At 46.2% G+C, this 20116-nt stretch overlaps 1 protein-coding gene across 1 annotated transcript in view; it reads left to right on the top strand.

The window, feature by feature from the left end:
• The window catches only part of CEMIP (cell migration inducing hyaluronidase 1), a 98942-nt gene that overhangs the window by 38857 nt on the left and 39969 nt on the right, over nucleotides 1-20116 (top strand). Inside the window, exons 11-12 of the mRNA XM_084816435.1 lie at nucleotides 11514-11689; nucleotides 12769-12978. Coding sequence (XP_084672561.1) covers nucleotides 11514-11689; nucleotides 12769-12978 — 386 coding nt within the window. The remainder of the gene's footprint in view (nucleotides 1-11513; nucleotides 11690-12768; nucleotides 12979-20116) is intronic.

Raw genomic sequence — 20116 nt, 5'->3', positions numbered from 1 at the left:
GGGGAGGAGCAGGAGTTGGGAAACATGTAAAAGCCAGGAGACCACCAAACAATCAGCAGCTCCAAACAATCCGCAGCTCCAAACAATCAATGGGGTAAAGGGGCATGGCCATGTGAGGAATCCTGGAGGATCAGATTAGGACTCCAGGTGGTCTGGATTTGGCCCGCTGGACTGAGGTTCAACCTCCCTGGTTTAGGGATATTGTTTTGACTTTATCATTCTGGAAGTGCCACATTATTATTATTTTTTTTACCAATAGATTCTAACTCAGCTGTGGATAGGGCAGGCAGGGCTTCTGAGCATTCAAAGTAGCATGACATATATCAAATCAACAGGTTAGGGTTTTTCTTTGTTTCTTTTGTCATCCCTGCTGCTCCGTGCTCGGAAAAACTGTACCTGTTGAATTTATTTCTGCCATGCCACTGTTAAAAGGCAAAGGAGCTCTGCTAGAAAATGCCAGCAACTCTACTGTTCATTGTAGACATGGCAATGAAACCGTTTGTGGCTAGTTTTACACCACTTTTTCAAATCCCTTAATACAATATAGCTAAAAATGGTTAAGCTATAATACTGTGGTTTTCTCTTAACGCCTCTTGTGACCGAGCAAAAATCTAATTATAATCCGTGTCCTCATCTTTTAGCAATATTTTCATATGCTCTGCATAGGCTATTTGGCTAAATGAGTTGAGCTATTTTGGAGACTTCCTGCTAATAAATTATGTTTTCCTTATAAACAGAATTTCAGAGGAACAGTTGGGAATTGGGCAACTACTGACTGTCAGTAGGAAAGGAGAGTTCAGCTGCGCTCAGTAAAAATCACACGTGCTCTCTGTATGTCTCCATCTCTCTTACCCATTACTTCAGTGAATTAAGGGAAGGGCCATTACGCAGTGGCAGAGTACATGCTTTGCATGCACAAGCTCTCAGGTTCAATTCCTGGCATCTTCAAGTAGGACTAGAAACACTACTGCCTGAAACCCTAGACAGCCGCTGACCAGTGCCAGCTCCAGGTTTTTGAGGGCCCTTGGGCAAGACACCCTCAATGGGCCACCTTGCTCAGTGAGTCAACCTTGTCACCACCATGGTCACCAGCTGCTATTGCTCCTCCTCCTCTCCCTCATCATTGCTCCCACATGCTTGATTGACAGGCAGAGAGCCAGTGAGCCAGCAGGCAGTGGCATCTGCTGCTCCTTCTCACCACTACCATTGTCTGGGCCAGTGCGAGAGGCAGGTGAACAAGTCTCAGAAAAGTCTCCCTAATTTGACTGACATTTCTCAGCTTTCCTATCTCCGTTGTTGGGTTTTTTTCCCCTCTGTTGTGAGAAAAATTTTGTGTCTAGAATCTAGATTCCCCCCGCCCCTTTGTGGGAATGGATTAAAACTCTTTGCATCTGGACTTTATGGAAACGGAAGATGCCCAGAGCAAAAACAGGCAAAAGGCTAGAGGAAGGGTGGGACAGAGTAGAATGGAAGATCAAAGAAGCAGCAACAACAAAATCTGCAGCCTTATCTCTAGCCATGTGTGTGAATCTACTTCAAACCCTGATAAGTTTCACAAATGGGCAGAAATGATGCAACAGCCTTTTAATGTCCCAGATAAAAACATGAATAACCTGGCATGCTGCACTGTTCAGACCAGCTCACCTTTTCCTAGATGGCTGACTACAGTTCATCTGTGCACATATCTTGAATCTAACTGGACTGTGAAAGGCTGATTCCCAGCAGACTTCCCCAAAAGCTCACGTTCAGTTCACAAAGAAAGTACTTTAGAGCTGGATATTTCTCAGAACAGATGGTAGGGTTGATTTCTCGAGGTTTGCCCATCTATGCTTTCCTTTTTAAGGAAGGAATGATATCATTTTGTGCTTTGTGGCTGACTGTTATCTCAAATGCCAATATGCATAAACCACCCTTCCCCAACCTGGTGTGCTCCAGGGGTGTTGGAGTACAACTCCCATCATCCCTGGCCAGCATGGCCACTCGCCATGCTGGTCAGGGATAATGGAGGTTGTAGTCCAGCATATCTGTAGGGCGCCAGGTTGGGAAAGGCCGGTCCGTATACATGTGATTATCGCACATGGTGATCTGCATACGTCAATTTTTAAATACAATTGTGTGAAGCTGCCTTCCACTGAGTCAGACCATTAACCTATCTAGCTCATGATCTACATGTGGATTCAATGTTTTGTACATAGAAATACAGATGGGTCTTTCCAGCCCAGGCTGTCTATATTGGCCAGATGTCTATATTGGCTTGACTCAGTATAAGGTCCCTTCATCTGCTTCACGTCTGGTACCCTCACACCTGGAACATGAGATCCCTTTTGCTGCCTCTGCCAGGGATTGAACCTGGGAACTTCTGCTTGTAACTCATGTGCCATGGTGCTCTGGCCCCTCTCCCAGATGTGGGTAGCTGTGTAGGACAGGACAGTGGGCAGCTTGTGGCCCACCAGATCTTTTGGCCTACAGCTTCCATGATCTCATGCCATGCTGGCTAGGGCTGATGGGAGTTGTAGGCCCAATCATCAGGAAAGCCACACGTCCACCCCTGGTAGTAGAAGGGGAAAAAAAAATCTAATTATATACTACACAGCCGGCAGTAGTTGAAAAAAGTGTGCAGAACTGGCTTGCACGTATGGCAGAGGTGAGGAATTGGTGCCTGGATGTGGCCCACAGGACTCCGCCAACTGACCTGTGAGCTCCGTCCTCATAGCAGATAGAGTTGAAAACACTCATCTCCCATCGGAGCCAATGAGAGCCTTTTTTTCAAGCCTAATTTCCAAAGAGGGGCAACTTGGGCCAGTCACAGCTGGGAAGGGGAGGGTTAACTTAGGGGTAGGCAACCTGGTGCCCGCCAGTTGTTTTGGAGTACAACTCCCATAAACCCCAGCCAGCATGGCCAATGGGCAGGGATTATGGGAGCTGTAAATGGGTGTGTGTGGCTTTATACCCGCCTACTTTTGGCTTTGGACTCAGCCACTACCAGCATGCCACCCCCTGGAAGGTTACCATGACAGCATGCGGCCCTCAGGGTGCAAAACCTTCCTCACCCTTGATGTACGTGGCATGGCTGGTGACACAAGAAGTGGTTGTCCGCACTCATTCAGCTCACGTTCTAGCAAAAGCCCGGGTGCACTTGCCACATGCATGGCTCTAGCAAGTGGATTGACAGTTTTTCTCGGCGAGATGTTCTCACCTCCATGTGACTTGTGCACTTGGCAGATTTCTCTCACATCTGCCTCTCTGATCTGCCCTATGGGCTGGTTGTGCACCAAGCATCTATTGTAAATTGGCAGCATGTCCTGCATGCTTGTTGCCCATCCTTGTGCAGAACAGATTTCTTGCCGCTGCAGGTCTCTCGGGTGCTTATTTATTTAAACATTTCTTAATGTTTATATCCAGCCTCGCCTTCTGCTTGAGGCGGCTTATGGAAATCGCATTAAAAATAAACGACCTCCCGGGAGCTAAAAGCAATATAAATAAAAGCTGTATGAAACGATAGTGGCATCAAAAAAGCATACACAGCCTAGCACTTCCTCAGGGAACCTCTTATCCAATAACGTAGCTTTCTGCTGCTTTCTAAAGGCCAGGCAGGAGCTACATTAATAAACCTCAGTCCTACGACCTCAGGATAGCCACCAAAAAGGCCCTGTCCCATGCTACAGCAGTCTTTGCTTCTCATATTGAGAGAACGCTGGCCAGGTCTCTTGAAGACTGTGTGAATGGGCAGGGTGGAAGGACTTCCGTGGCGAGAGGTTGTAAGATAGGATGGTTCCATGCAATAAAGAGAGTATGCAGCCACCCATATTGCATCCTCCTGCGCACGCCCCTCCCCCCAATGGTGGCAAAATCTGAATGCTGAGAGACAACCTCAGATGTCACGGTATACATTCGGTAAGGGCTAGGAAGAAGAGGGTATCCCTTGTACCAAGCACAATTGCACAATTGCGCTTGCCGTGCCAGCTGTGATCCTTCCTGAGTCTGACTTGGCAACAATTATCCATGCTTACTGCGTGCGCCTCCCCTGAAATGTCCTGAAGCTTCAGTTGGTGGGAAACATGGCAGCTAGACTGCCAACCAGTGCACAGAACTGGGACCATGTTACATCACCAGTGCACAGAATTGGGACCATATTACACCTGTCTTGAAAGGCCTACATTGATTGCCATTTGCTCTCTGGGCTCAATTCAAGGTCTTGGTTTTGACCTTTAAAGCCCTAAATGGCTTAGGACCTGGCTGTCTAGGGGACCACCAGTCTTGCTATGAACCTGCTTGGGTATTGAGATCTGCAGTAGACGCCCTCTTGAGAACAAGGTTCCCCACAGAGGCCCGTTTGTCGGGCGCGCCTGAAAGGACTTCCTCCTGTGTTGCTCCCGAACGGTGGAATATGCTCCCTCAAGAACTACGATCAGTCCCCACTCTCTTGGCCTTTAGAAAAAATGTGAAGACACATCTTTTTAATTTAGCTGTTTAAATTACAGGGCTGCTTTAATGCTCTTCTGTTTCCCTGTCCTTAACGCACTTATCTTTTTATTGTTAAGGTCTTATTGTTTGAAATTGCTGTACACCGCCGTGATGGCTTTTTAGCAGATAAGGCGGTATATAAATGTTAATAAATACATAGGGTGTCTGGGTCAATCAGTGTTTAACTGCCTCGGTCAATAGGCAGGGAAACAATAGGTGTTTACAGGCTACCGAGGGTGGCGGGTAGAACTAAGTGCAAGACTCTGAGGTATGATTAGAGAAAGCATGATCCAAGCATGCTTTCTGTTTGGCTGCTTCCTTTGAACATTCAAAGCAGCTCTTAGAGCAGCAGTAAGCAACCTTTTATGGGCCATGGGCAGATCTGGCAATTGGAGAAGCTGTCCTGGGCACCACCACAAAACGGCTGCCACGGGAGGTGTGGCAAAGGACAAGTCACCTGCCCAAAGACTGAGTATAGGCGGAGGTGGGGTCTGAGCACCAACGCACTAAACAACTCCTTTGAACCCACAGTTCTGGGCAGCAGCAGAAACCTATTTCACAGCAATCCCAGCTGCTGGTAGGAAAATGGGTTAAATTAAAAAAAAAAAGGAAAAAAGTGGGACGCCAAGGAAGATGTCTGGGTGCATTTTGCCTGTGGCACCATGTTGCCTACCGCTGTCTTGGATGGTCCATGTGCATGCACCATCCTGGCCACTCCAAGTTTCTGGATGTGCCGCTGATGGCATCTCTTCTAAATGAACCTCCCACAGCAATAGATATGCCTGCTGTGTTTGCTTTGCTGCCAAACACAGAAGGCACTCGCTTTAGAGTGAATGGACGTGGTGAACCGTGGTGCCAATAATTCTAAAAGAGAAAAACTACAGCAGCAACCCCTGGCCACCTGAGACTATTTCCTTATCCAAATCCTGCCAAGTCGGCAAAAGCTTGACACAAAAACAAACACCCAACATGCTGAGAGAGAGAGAGAGAGAGAGAGAGACTGAGAGAGAGAGAGAGAAATCTCTTGGTGAATATTTAACATTCTTACTGGCATTTAACATTCTTAGCGTGTCTGTGCAGATATTAAGTGAGCCCAAGCACACTTTACCCTGACATGTCACTTTTCTGAAACTCTCACATGTACAAGCCATTACGCGAGTGGTGCTGCAAACCTGAGAAATGTGATTGTTTGAGAGACTGATTTTAAAAAAGGTCTTATACCCTGCTGTTCCAATTCATTTGCATTCCTCAGGGTGTTTTTCAACAATTAAAAGCAAAACAATTTGATCAAAGAAATAAAATAACAGCATAAAAAGTAATTGGGCCCAGCCAAGAGCGGAACGTATTTCTTTACTTTCTTTTATCCTGATAGCAATCTGTTGTGTCACAATTTGAGAGCTTCCGTGCAAACAGGTTCAAGTACGGAACAGCCCTGCTGGATTCGACCAAATGCCTTTGTGGTCCAGTATCCTGCTTCCCAACCAGATACCTCCTAGAAGTCCATAAACAGGTCATGAAGGAGATGGCCCTTCCCTGTGGTTGTTCCTTAGCACTTGGCATGCAGAGGTATACTGCCCCTGAATCAGGAAGTTCTATTTAGCCATCATGGCTAATAGCTGCTGATAGACCTCTCCTCCAAGAATGTTCCTAGCCCCCTATTTAAAGCCATCAGTTAGTAGCCATCACTGTGTCTTGTGGTAGTAAATTCCATAAATTAATGTATGTTAATTTAACATTAATGTAACATACATTAATTTATGTAACGTATAAATTAACTTCCTTTGGACTGTCGCAAAACTACTGCCAGCGTCAATAGTGAATTAGCTGCCAAATGGATGACCCCAAGTTCTAGTATTATGAGAGAGAGAGAGAGAGAGAAACGTTTTTCTCTCCATTTTGTACACACCATGTATTTTGTGAATTGTTGGCTGTCCAATGATCTGGCCTTAAGGCTGCTCCAGAAGCTGGAGCTAGTGTGGAACACAGCTGTTGTTGGGAGCTGCCCCTTTCCAGCATGCAACTCCTTTGCCGAGGGACCTGTGCTGGCTGCCTCTTCACTACTGGGCTGGGTTTAAGGTTCTATTACTGGTGTATAAGGCCCTAAATAACTTGGGACCAGGATACTTGAGAGAAGGCCTTTTCCCTTCTCGACCTGCCTGGTCACTGAGGTCATCAGAGAGCGATGCTCCTAGTGGTTCTGCATGCCCCTATGGCCTGGCTGGAACCCACCTGGAGTAGCACCTTCAGTGTGGTGACTCCCTCTCTGTGGAACTCCCAGCCTCTGGGTGTCAGGCAGGCACCAACATTGTTTTGTTTCTGGCACCCGATGAAGACATGTTTATGTCAACAAGCCTTTCTCGATTAACCAGCCATGGTTTTATTGGTGTTCTAGTTTTAAAACAAAAAACATTTAATTCTGTGTTTTGTTCCTTTTATCTTGTATTGTTCACTGCTCCAGAATCTGTTCAGATGTGGAGCGGTATATAAATGTTGTAAATAAATAAGGAATAGACAGCTCCCAGTGGCTGTCCCAACCATGCGCTGGCACTGTCCCAACGTGGTGCTGGCATTGGCCCGAAGTCCTCAGTGACCCCATTCTATGGGCACGTCTCTTATCAATTCCTAAAGTGTTGTCCCACTTAAGAATTGGGACTCCAAATGGGCCTCTAAGCAGATGGAACAAAAGGGATGATTCTCAGGCTCTGGCCTTTTGGAGAGGGAGCAGCTTTTGCCCTCATCCTGATAGTGCCCTCTAAGTGTACCACCCTTGTGTTTGTCCCATCTCTGTAATCCCCTGCCCCCTGCTTCCGGGGAGGGGGGGATAGGAACATAGGAAGCTGCCTTATATCGAGTCAAACCATTGGCCCATCTAGCTGAGTATCGTTGACACTGACCAGCAGCAGCTCTCCAGGGTTTCAGGCCGGATTCTTTCTGAGCCTAACCAGGAGAAGACAGAGATTGAACCTGGGAGCTTCTGAGTGCAAAGCAGGTGCTCAACCACTGAGCTATGGCCCCTCCCCAAAGAATAAAGCACTGCACTTCATTGCAGGGAGGGCAAAACCTGATGTCGGGGTGCTAGTCCTTACTGACGGGGCTTCTGCAAATGGGTGGCAGGAATGCACAACGTGTCTCTGAAGGCCAGGCCCAGCGAGATGCCTTGCAGCTTCCATGGGCCCTTGACATATTCACTCCTTGTCAGAACGACGGGCATTCTGCCAGTTTTTAAGCAAGGAACCATTCACCTATAGAGATCCTTCGTAAGGAGCAATTCTTTCTTAGGGACTTCTGAGCGTTTGGCATTTGTTTCCAATTATCGTGTGTGTGTGTGTGTGTGTGTGTGTGTGTGTAAGCTGTATGCCTCTCCTGAAACACAATATGTGCAAATGTAACAATATTTTAACTTGTGTTTTTTTTTTAAAGCACAGTGTTTATTTAATGAGTGTATTACTTGTTTTTACTGGACCTGTTCAGAATGTGGGCAGTAAGATGATCTCTTCTTGCTTCCTCCCCCCCCCTTGTGGAACAGCTGAATCAGGGAAGGGGGATGGGTAATACATACACAAACTAGATGGTCAGAGAAATAAAAAGACTTCTTCCCTGGTTCTGGTGTTTTCTGGTTCTGGGTTTGGGGAGAAATTGAAAGGAATTAGTGTGTGTGTGTGTGTGTGTGTGTGTGTGTGTGTTTGTGTGTATGTCGTCATCATCATCATCACGGCGATCACTCGTGACCGAGTAAGATGGTCTTCCAAGAGTAGAGTCTTAGCAGTGGGTCTGCAGGTGGCTGTAAAGGCCAATTCTGGATCTACACAGCCTCCCACAGTGAGGACGTAGGTTTCCAGGTGGAAGGCGTCACAGTGAGGGTTTGCTTGACGTGCCTTCCACTGAGCTCGTTTCTCCCTTTCGCCCTGTACTCGTGCATCTTCAAAGTCCATAGCGCCTTTAATATAGGCTGACCTCCAGTTGGAATGCTGGAAGTCAGTGTTGCAACATACACGTTGTAACACACACCTTGTTATCTTCCGCCTGTTCTGCCGTTGAGGACTTTCTTGGATCATTCTTTGTCTGGTTCCTCCCCCTTGACCTTACCGTCACGGGTGGCCCTGCTGGGAGTCCATGACTCCCGACGGCTTCGCTCACAGGGTTCATTGGAGCACACAAGCCCACTCACCACAGCAAGGTGAGGATCCAGAGAGTGAGGTGTGTGTGTATACACACACACACACACACACACACACACACACTCCCACTTTGCATGGGTTGGAATAAGCCCTTCATTTGATACAGCGAAGACTTGTATCAAATGGCTATATCCTACCTCCAGTATCAGAGGCAGCATGCCTGTGTATACCAGTTGCTGGGGAACATGGGTGGGAGGGTGCTGTTGCACTCATGTCTTGCTTGTGGGTTTCCAAAGTGCCCCATGATATCCTGACGAGCAAACTAGCTCAAAGTGGGCTAGATGAAACAACGATCCGGTGGATCCACAGTTGGCTACAGAATCGGACTCAGAGAGTGCTTATCAATGGGACCTTCTCAAACTGGGGAGAGGTAACAAGTGGGGTACCGCAGGGCTCAGTCCTGGGCCCAGCGCTCTTCAACATTTTTATTAATGACTTGGAGGAGGAGGTGCAGGGAATGCTGATCAAATTTGCAGATGACGCAAAATTGGGAGGGATAGCTAATACTTTGGAAGACAGAAACAAAATTCAAAGTGATCTGTGTAGACTGGAGCGCTGGGCAGAAAACAACAGAATGACATTTAATAGGGACAAATGCCAAGTTCTGCACCTAGGAAAAAGAAACCAAATGCACAGTTACAAGATGGGGGATACGTGGCTCAACCACACTACAAGCGAGAAGGATCTTGGAATTGTTGTCGATCACAAGCTGAATATGAGCCAACAATGTGATGTGGCTGCAAAAAAGGCACATGCTCTTTTGGGCTGCATTCATAGAAGCATCGCTTCCAAATCCTGGGAAGTACTAGTTCCCCTCTACTCAGCACTGGTTAGGCCTCATCTGGAGTACTGTGTCCAGTTCTGGGCACCACACTTTAAGAAGGATGCAGACAAACTGGAGAGGGTTCAGAGGAGGGCAACAAAGATGATCAGGAAACAAAGCCCTACGAAGAGAGACTGAAAGAACTGGGCATGTTTAGCCTTGAGAAGAGAAGACTGAGGGGAGATATGATAGCACTCTTCAAGTACTTGAAAGGTTGTCACAGAGAAGAAGGCCAGGATCTCTTCTTGATCATCCCAGAGTGCAGGACACGGAATAATGGGCTCAAGTGACAGGAAGCCAGATTCCGGCTGAACATCAGGAAAAACTTCTTGAGTGTCAGAGCAATACGACAATGGAACCAATTACCTGGGGAGGCGGTGGGCTCTCCCACACTGGAGGCCTTCAAGACGAGGCTGGACAGCCATTTGTCAGGGATGCTCTGACTTGGATTCCTGCATTGGGCAGGGGGTTGGACTCGATGGCCTTGTGGGCCCCTTCCAACCCTGCTATTCTATGATTCCCATGGGCAGCTGGTTGGCCGCTGTGTGACCGGAATGCTGGACTAGATGGGCTCTGGGTCTGATCCAGCAGGGCTCTTCTTATCTCCATCTAGCCCAGTATTGCCAACGCTGACTGGTACACTGTGTGGACAGAATGCTGGACTAGACGGACCCTGAGTCTGACCCAGCAGGGCTCTTCTTCTGCTCTTATGCCTTCAAGTTAAGCAGCTGTCAGAGTTGGACACACTGTGCCTGCCCCATCTGAGTGAAGCCATGCCCTCTGGCACCCCTAAGCATGGCCCCTGCCCTGTTGTACCCCTACAGCCCCCAGAAGGAGGAGTCTGCTCACTCCATTCCTGTGAGGAGGGGCTGCCCCACAGCAGAGGGGAGGAGCAGCTGAATAACTCTGTTTCTTGGACTGCCCCCCTCCCCTGGCCTCGAACTATATGGACTCTGCAAAGCTACACACTGGTTAGGGAGGTCTGCCACCTAGTGACCGAAGATGGCTCTGCACTGGCAGACACATGCTTTGAATGCAGTTTGATTCCAAGACAGAGCTAGGAAAGAAACTCTGGAGAGCTGCTGCCAGTCAGTGCAGTAGCCTGTACTGAGCTAGATGGACTTCCTCTGTTCCTATGACCAGTTGACCCTTGAAAAAACGTATTGCATAAAACTACGTAAACCAAAATAAAAGTTCACATCAACACATCACAATTGTAAAACCCTGTGGTGCATGTGAATAGATCACATGTAGGAATAGGTCACAGCTGGAATAGTTGGATAGAACAGCCAGACCTGAAATCTTCTAAACTGAAGCAAGACATAGTGTTTAAGGGAGCAATCCCTGTTATGCGTCTGGGCGGCCATAGGATATTTCGGATTCCCGGATCCGAGCTCAGAGACAGTGGTCCAACCTTGGAGGGGAGAATCTGTATTCCAACCCTGCTCCCCCTCACAGCTGGTATGGAAAGAACTGCACCAGCTGCCTCTCTGAGGTCGGGAACACAACCTCGGAGAGGGGTAAGGGGGGTGTTCTGGCGGTGGGTGGGGAGGGTAAGGGACTGGAGAGGCTGGGATAAAAACTATCCCGAGGTGTCTCCAGGCTCCTTCCTTCCTCCTCCGAAGTGCCCCAGCTAGATGGGCAAAAAAGGCCCTCTAGTGAAATTGCAGAGAGGAAGGAGCAGGCAGGCAAAGATTGCCTCCACTGCTCCTCCCACTCTGCACTGGATGATCTTAAACCTCTGAGTTCGGAGCCTTACAATAATTGAGGGTGGGAGTAATACGACTGCGCCCTTCATAAACAAAAGCAACTGAACTGAATATATTCAGTGCTAAGGATCCCTCTGCTCCCTTCCCCATATCTTTATCTTCCTTTCCTCCTTCCCCTTACCACCCTATTCTTTGCCCCATTCTATTCTAGCCCCACCCCCCATAACCCTCTTGCCCAATGTTATCTGGACATGTTGATAGTTTTGTCATTGCAAACATTATTATATATTTGTCAATAAGTATTTTTTAAAAAAAAAAACCTGTTTGTATCCCTCTTAGGGAAAGCAACGTACCTTCACACCGGAGAGGTGATTGACGGAGTTGACATGAGGGCTGAAGTAGGCTTGTTAAGTCGCAACATTGTGGTGAGGGGAGAGATGGAGAAGGGATGCTACAATTACAACACTGATCTATGCTCCTTCTTCGATTTCGACACCTTTGGGGGCCACATCAAGGTATTGCTTGATCTCATCCCACTGAAAAAATCAGTGCAGATTTTTTTTCTGCACTGAGATACCTTGTCCACACAGCTAGGGGCCTGTGACATGATGCTGAGCACCTGTGCAACTTATGCAAATTTCAGAATGACCCTGGGGCAGAATTTTTATACAGACTGGGCATGGCTCAGCCACAGTGGAGCACTTTTGAAGCCCATTCATTTCAAGAGGAGAATTAAGCACCTGCTTAAATCTCTCTCATCAGTGGAATTTAACTTACACAGCAAGTGTAGCAAGCAAGGAATCCTAATTTTAAGAAAGATATTATGGCCCCATGGTTCTCTTTTAACTCCTATGTGCAAGATCTTCAGACAATTTCAACCAAAGTTGCCTTTTTTTCTGAATAACACACATATGCGCTCTCTCTCTCAGACACAAACACACACACACAGACACACACACACACACCCCACCTTATATCATTGTCATCATTATCATCATCACATTTATATCCCATCTTTTTCCTCTTGCACGGAACCAAGGCGGTTTACATGGTTCTCCTTCTCTCCATTTTATCCTCGCAGCAACCCTGTGAGGTAGGTTAGGCTGAGAGTCAGTGATTGGTCCAAAGTCACCCAGTGAGTTTCATGGCTGAGTGGGGACTAGAACCCAGATCTCCTGAGTCCCAGTCCTACATTCTAACTTCTACACCACATTGGCTCTCACACTATGCTATATAACTTGTATTTTCATGTTTTCATCAACAGCTTCTATTTAGGCTGATTTAGTCTAGCTGTACCACAAGCACATTTGTGATAGACCAGGACTTCTAATTAGTGAGTTTCTTTATTTCTTTTGTGAATTTGTTATATTATTAGATATTTTCTTCTTTTGCCTTTTTTTAAAAAAAAAAACTTTCTTTCAAAATAAAATACAATTTTCATGGAGTGAAAATCAATGGAATTTAAAAGTGCTTAACTGTGGCTGAGTCACACTTTTTTTTTTTTTAAAGCAAAAACTACAGAAGATGCACAACCACAGGAACAAGTTTCGGGACTTCCCTTATGCACCTTGACTCTATATTTATTGTTCTCCAGATTGGCCTTGGCTTTAAAGCTGTCCATATGGAAGGGGTAGAGCTGAAACACATGGGCCAACAGTCGCTGGGACACTATCCAATTCACTTTCACATGGCTGGAGATGTGGATGAGAAGGGAGGATACCAGCCTCCGACCTATGTGAAAGATATCTCCATCCACCATGCCTTTTCTCGTTGCGTCACAGTCCATGGCTCCAATGGTTTGCTGGTAAGAAACATTGATTCAGCCATCATACAGAGGGTTGTATGTGAAACTGTCATAAGAGTTTCCTGATACAAACAAGGCCGAGGTCTCTCAGCTAGGGATGTATGGACTATGTAAAATCTGCTCCATCTGCGTTTCATGGATTGTCAGGCACCTTTTGTTCCATCGTCCGCCCACAGATGGATGTGAGTATTTTTTTCCTTATGCAGAAAAATATGTAAATAACCACGCAAATAATTCCATAAGAGGTTTCGTAAGAATTTGCATAATATACCTGAGTACGTAACATTTAGTGTATTATCCCCCATTCCATTCAACGTTTCCTCAGCAGAAACTTGCGTATTTTCCTACAAATAAATATGTGTAAATTTCGGGAAAGTAAAAAAGATTCTGAAAGTCCACGGACTTTGCATGGCCTGAAGGGGTCGGTCTGCAGCGGATTCCGCAGGTCAGATTCTTAGAAATCTGAGCTCATTTTAGTTCATCTCGAATTTCTCCAGCATCCCTACTCTCAGCTTGCCTGGTGCAGTGGTTCTCCAGCAAGCAAATTGCTCCAGGTAAATATCTCATTTGGACTGAGCCCATTTCAAGGCAAAAATTTCTTCTCCTTGACTTAATGGTTACAAGAGGAAATTCCTAGGGATGGGTGAATCTGTCAGATTTGCTTTCTCCCACATTCAAATTTGTTTAAATCTGAAGTTCTTTTTGTCCTACTAAATATGGAGAACTTTGTGAATTTTGGTAAATTCTTATACAAAATGAACTGAACTGAAATGCTCACCTAGCTGCACCAGCAAATTTCAGTAAACTCCGGGAGACAGCAGAGGACAGGAAGGCCTGGCATGCTATGGTCCATAGGGTCACGAAGAGTCGGACACGACTTAACGACTGAACAACAACAACAGCTAGCATGGAGAGGGCCATGAAGTACTTGCCTGCCATATAGCAATTAAAGATGAGGAGCCTGCCAGAAAAAGAGGTGGCAACAATAATGTAGCACCAACATGGTTGACTACACAGGGATTCAAACTCAGACTTTCAAGAGCAAAGCCCTCAAAGCTCTGGGCCTGGATGGATGAATCTGTCAGTTCTGGTTTTTCCCACATTTGATTTTTTTTTAAGTCTCAAGTTATTTTTGTCTCTAATATGGAGACCTTTTGTAGATGCTCATCAAAACTGAACTTGAAATGAAATTCTTGCTGATCCCTACATGTTTATTATTTATTTATTTATTTATTTATTTATTTATTTATTTCTATACCGCCCAATAGCCGAAGCTCTCTGGGCGGTTCACAAAAACTAAAACCAAACAACACACAATAAAACAATTTAAAATATATAGAACATGAAAACCACAATATAACAATACAACCACAATAAAACCTAGCAGCAGTACAGGAGTTTAAAATACAGATTTAAAACAGCAAAGATAAAAATTTAGAAAGCTAAAATGCCTGGGAAAATAAAAAGGTCTTCACCTGGCGCCGAAAGGAGTACAATGTAGGCGCCAGGCGAACCTCACTAGGGAGCTCATTCCAGAGCCGGGGTGCCACAACAGAAAAAGCCCTCCTCCTAGTAGCCACCCGCCTCACTTCCTTTGGCAGGGGCTCACGGAGAAGGGCTGCTGCTGATGATCTTAAGGTCCGGGCAGGCACATATGGGAGGAGGCGATCCTTCAGGTAACCTGGCCCCAAGCCGTTAAGGGCTTTGAATGTTAACACCAGCACTTTGAATCGGGCCCGGAAATGGACCGGCAGCCAGTGCAGCTGGAAAAGTACTGGCGTAATATGAGCTCGCAGGCCAGTCCCTGTTAACAATCTTGCTGCCCTATTTTGGACCAGCTGAAGTTTCCGGACCGTTTTCAAAGGCAGCCCCACGTATAACGCATTGCAGTAATCCAGACGAGAAGTTATCAGAGCATGGATAACTGTAGCTAGGCTATCTCTGTCCAGATAAGGGCGTAGTTGGTATACCAGCCTAAGCTGATAAAAAGTGCTCCGTGCCACTGAGTTCACCTGTGCCTCAAGTGACAGTTCTGGATCCAAGAGCACCCCCAAACTACGAACCTGATCCTTTAGGGGGAGTGCAACCCCCTCCAGAACAGGTTGATTATCACCTAGCCGGGCAGACGAACCACCCACTAACAATACCTCCGTCTTGTCTGGATTGAGTTTCAGTTTATTGGCCCTCATCCAGTCCATTACCGTGCCCAGGCACTGGTTCAGAACAGCCACTGCCTCACCTGGTTTTGATGAGAAAGAGAGGTAGAGCTGGGTGTCATCCGCAATACATGTATTGGACATATGCACAAGTCAACTAGGAATAAGTTCACTTTAAGGAAATTAAGGCTGCAGCCCTATGCACGTGTATTCAGGAGTAAGCTTCACTGAACTCGATTGAGCTTGCTATCAAGTAGACATGCGTGGGATCAGGTGCAAATATGCATAGAATGGCAGCTGTTACTTGGGAATAAATGTCACCCAAACAACAGAGCTGACTTCCAAGTAAATACTGTCAGATTTGGCTATCAGTATCGTTACAACAGAAATGATACAATAGGTTAAGGTTTGACATATCAACCATACACATGCATTGATGAGATCGGGGGGCGGGGGGAAATGTCCCTTTAGCTAGTCTTCATTTACCTGAAACGTCCACACAGCAACGATTGCAAAGGGGCAGCTAATCTTGTGCTAAAACGATCTTACATAATCCTAGTAGAGGAAATGTAGGTAGAGTTGGTTTGCTTGCCATCTTTACATGTGAAAATGTCCAAAATGTTACTCTCACTGTAAGTAGTGTTCAATGGTCCACCCAGGTCTGCTTTCTTCATTGCTTTGCCAATGAGTGCGCTGACCCCACAACATTAAATTCTTGCCTGATTTATACCGAGAAAGACTGGTGTTTATTGCAGAGGTGCAGGAAGGGAGAGATAATTTCAAGCCAGAACCGATCGGCCTGCTGTGTGTGTGTGTGTGTGTGTGTGTGTGTGTGTGTATATATATATATATATATATATATATATATATATATATATATTCTGCCATAGAAGCTGTCACCAGGGATAAAATTAAATGGAGCCTGATAAACAGTCTGCCAAGATTCACAGAGAAGAGAACCCCAGGGGATACGCATCAATGCCGACTTATTGCAGCAGTGTTGCATCTGGTGTCGGTAATTCAGTGTGTAATTCATGACTCTTGCTTTGCTTAAAGGGACAGTGCCAGACGCAGCCATCCCCTAAATGGAGGCATCAAGCATCTATCAAACCGCTGACTTCAAGCCTTGTCTTTTTTTTGAATGCACGTGTGGCAGATTTGCGGGTGGGGAGGGAGAATTAAAGCAAACATTTCCAGCCAATCTAGGCTTCCCAGCCCTCTTTTCATAGCTATGAGTTTTCACATGGTGATGTTTTGCCTGCCTTATGATGGTGATGTAGTGAATGCAGGGCCCTGGGGACGTTCTCAGGTGCAAGCATGCCTGTAGCCAGTGTGCCAGTATAGGGAGATAAAACCCTCACCACTTATCCCTTTCCCTTAAAATGAAAGTGATGTGCACATGGAATGAAGTAGCACAGCCTAGTGCTCCCCTCACCCTTTAGTATGTTTATTTTATTTATTACATTTCTTTCCCACCCTTCTTCCATTGCGGAACTCAAGGTGGCTACATGTGGTTCCCAGGTGGTCTCCCCTCCAAGCCCTGACCAGGCCTGGACCTGCTTAGCTTCAGCAAAGTGGCTGCCTTGTGTGCCTTCAGACTGTGCCCTGGGACCCTGAACTGACTGTCTGTCTGTCTAAAGCAGTGGTGTTGAACCTCAGCCTTGGGGGCCAAATCTAGCCTGTTGTTGTTCAGTCGTTCAGTTGTGTCCGACTCTTCGTGACCCCATGGACCTGTCCATGCAGGCCTTCCTGTCCTGCGCTCTCTCCCGGAGCGTGCTCAAGTTCATATTCATTGCATCCGTGATGCTATCTAGCCATCTCATCCTCTGCCGTCCCCTTCTCCTTTGGCCTTCCATCTTTCCCAGCATCAGGGTCTTTTCCAGGGAGTTTTCTCTTCGCATTAGGTGGCCAAAATATTGGAGCTTCAGCTTCATTATCTGTCCTTCCAATGAGCACTCAGGGTTGATTTCCTTTAGGATGGACTGATTTGACCTCCTTGCAGTCCAGGGGACTCGTAAGAGTCTTCTCCAGCACCACAGTTCGAAAGCATCAATTCTTCGGCGCTCAGCCTTCCTTATAGTCCAGCTCTCACAGCCATACATTACTACTGGGAAAACCATAGCTTTGATTAGACGGACCTTTGTCGGCAAGGTGATGTCTCTGCTTCTTACTATGCTGTCTAGGTTGGCCATAGCTTTCCTCCCCAGGAGCAAGCGTCTTTTAATTTCATGGCTACAGTCACTGTCTGCGGTGATCTTGGAGCCCAAGAAAGTAAAATCTGTCACTGCTTCCATTTCTTCCCCTTCTATATGCCAGGAAGTGATGGGGCCAGATGCCATGATCTTCGTTTTTTTAATGTTGAGTTTCAAACCAGCTTTTGCACTCTCCTCTTTCACCCTCAACAAGAGGCTCTTTAGATCCTCTTCGTTTTCTGCCATTAGGGTGGTATCGTCTGCGTATCGGAGGTTGTTGATAATTCTCCCAGCAATCTTAATTCCAACCTCTGATTCATCCAACCCGGCATTTCTCATGATGTACTCTGCATATAAGTTAAATAAGCAGGGTGACAATATGCAGCCTTGTCGTACTCCTTTCCCAATTTTGAACCAATCAGTTGTTCCATGTCTGGTTCTTACTGTTGCTTCTTGACCCTCGTACAGGTTTCTCAGGAGACAGGTAAGGTGGTCTGGTACTCCCATCACTTTAAGAATTTGCCACAGTTTGTTGTGATCCACACAATCAAAGGCTTTAGCGTAGTCAATGAAGCAGAAATAGACGTTTTTCTGGAATTCTCTTGCTTTCTCCATGATGCAGCGAACGTTGGCGATTTGATTCCTCTGCCTCTTCTAAACCCAGCTTGTACTTCCGGTAGTTCTCGGTTCGCATACTGCTGAAGCCTAGCTTGTAGGATTTTGAGCATCACCTTGCTGGCATGTGAAATGAGCGCAATTGTGCGGTAGTTTGAACACTCTTTGGCGTTGCCCTTCTTTGGAATTGGAATGTAAACTGACCTTTTCCAGTCTTGCGGCCACTGTTGAGTGTTCCAGATTTGTTGGCATATTGAATGCAGCACTTTAACAGCATCATCTTTTAGGATTTTAAATAGCTCGGCTGGAATACTGTCATCTCCGCTAGCTTTGTTGTTACTAATGCTTCCTAAGGCCCACTTGACTTCAATCTCTAGGATGTCCGGCTCAAGTTCAGTGACCGCACTATCATGGCTATCAGGGACATTCAGATCTTTCCTGTATAAAAAAAAATCTAGCCTACATGGGTCCCAATCTGGCTCTCCAGCGTTCCCCAGAACACCACGCCCCCTTTCCCCACCTCCAAGTGGTTCCTGCTTCTCTCCCCATAGAATCATAGAATAGTAGAGTTGGAAGGGGCCCGAAGACCATCGAGTCTAACTACTGATCATTTGGTGGTTTTCCAGCTTTTGCGCGATTTCTTCCCGCTTCTAAAAGGCTGAGATGCCTCCCCTATGACTTCATTACTGGCAAGAAGAGCTGGACATTTTGGTTCTGTGGCCCCCATCCTTTTTGCCTTTGACCCCACCCCCCAAGAGGTTCTTCAAAATGGAATTTGGCCCTCGGGCTGACAGAGGTTGAACACCCCTGATTTAAAGCATGTTTACTCCACTTTTCAGCCAAAAAAGGCTTCCAGGCAGAGTGGCTTAGAAAAATCCGTAATCAGACCTTTCCTGCTTGCCTTCATTCTTATAATGTAAAAGACACCAGACACAAGGAAAGGGATGGGGAAGTAGGAGGCTGCCTATTGACCTAGAAAGCCTTACAGCTCGGGACCGCAGTACCGGATGGAACGCCTCTCCCGGCATGAACTGACCCATACGCTATACTCTGCATCTAATGTCCTCTTCTGGGAGCCTCCTCCGAGGGAGGCTCAGGGGGTGGCAACAAGGGAGAGGGCCTTCTTGGTGGTAGCCCCCCATTTGTTGAATCATTTCCCTGATGAGGCCTGCCTGGTGCCAACTTTGTCATCTTTTCAGCACCAGGTTAAAACTGCACTCTTCTCTCAAGCATTTGGCAGCATATGAGGAGTCTCTTTGATTGTCTCTGGCTGATTGTTTTAAATATATGTTGTTGGTATGTGTACTATTTGTTCTACGTCATTATGTGAATGGTTTTATACTCTTTATAATGCATTTTAATGTTGTTTTAGATTTTTGTGAACTGCCCAGAGATGGGGCAGTATAGAAATACTATACTGCCCATCAGCTATGGGGCAGTATAGAAATATAATAAATGAAAAGCATGATTGATTCAGTTGCTGAGATGGATGGGAATATACCTACTCCAAATCTGATTGTTGTCACCTTTGCAGCACAGCTATTCTCCTTCTGGGTTAGCATATTCTTTGGATAACTCCCACACACTACAGCTTATCTCTACCCATTCATTTGTGTCTCACCATCTCTTTCTAACCCCTTCAGCTTGTCGGTCAGGCATTCGTCCCTTGTTCTGGATAGAGTTCTAGGTTTCAGAGCTTACACAGAGTTCATTGCAGAGAGGATGGTCTGAAAGAGAGCATCTTGTCTTTCAATTAGAGGAAGTGACAAGAGATCTTCATTAGTTTTGCAAAAAGGATTGCTTGTCACCATTCTTAGTTTTAAACTGGTTTTAAAAACAAATCAGTCCAAGCTGTAATGTAGACAAACCAGATGGTGCCACCTTCCCTTTCATGCTTTTTTTATTTATCTTGGGTAGGACTGTAGCTCTGTGATTTAGATGACTGCAGTACTTTTCACTTGGGGCTCCCTTTGAGAATGGTTTGGAAACTGCAGTTGGTCCAGAATAGGGTCACAAGATTATTAACTGGGACTGGGCATTTTGAAGAGGGCGTGGCCATCTGGGAAACCCTAGAGGACTGGACTGGGATCTTTGGAGGGCTGGATTTAGCCTCTGGGCCTGAAGTTGCACAACCCTGCTTTATAATGTCATATTCAAAATCTGTCCCTAGTATTG

This window comes from Heloderma suspectum, chromosome 11, assembly GCF_057233095.1.
Source record: "Heloderma suspectum isolate Gila_16-S chromosome 11, 16-S_ref, whole genome shotgun sequence".
Lineage (NCBI taxonomy): Eukaryota > Metazoa > Chordata > Lepidosauria > Squamata > Helodermatidae > Heloderma > Heloderma suspectum.
This window is presented reverse-complemented; position numbering and strand designations above follow the sequence as displayed.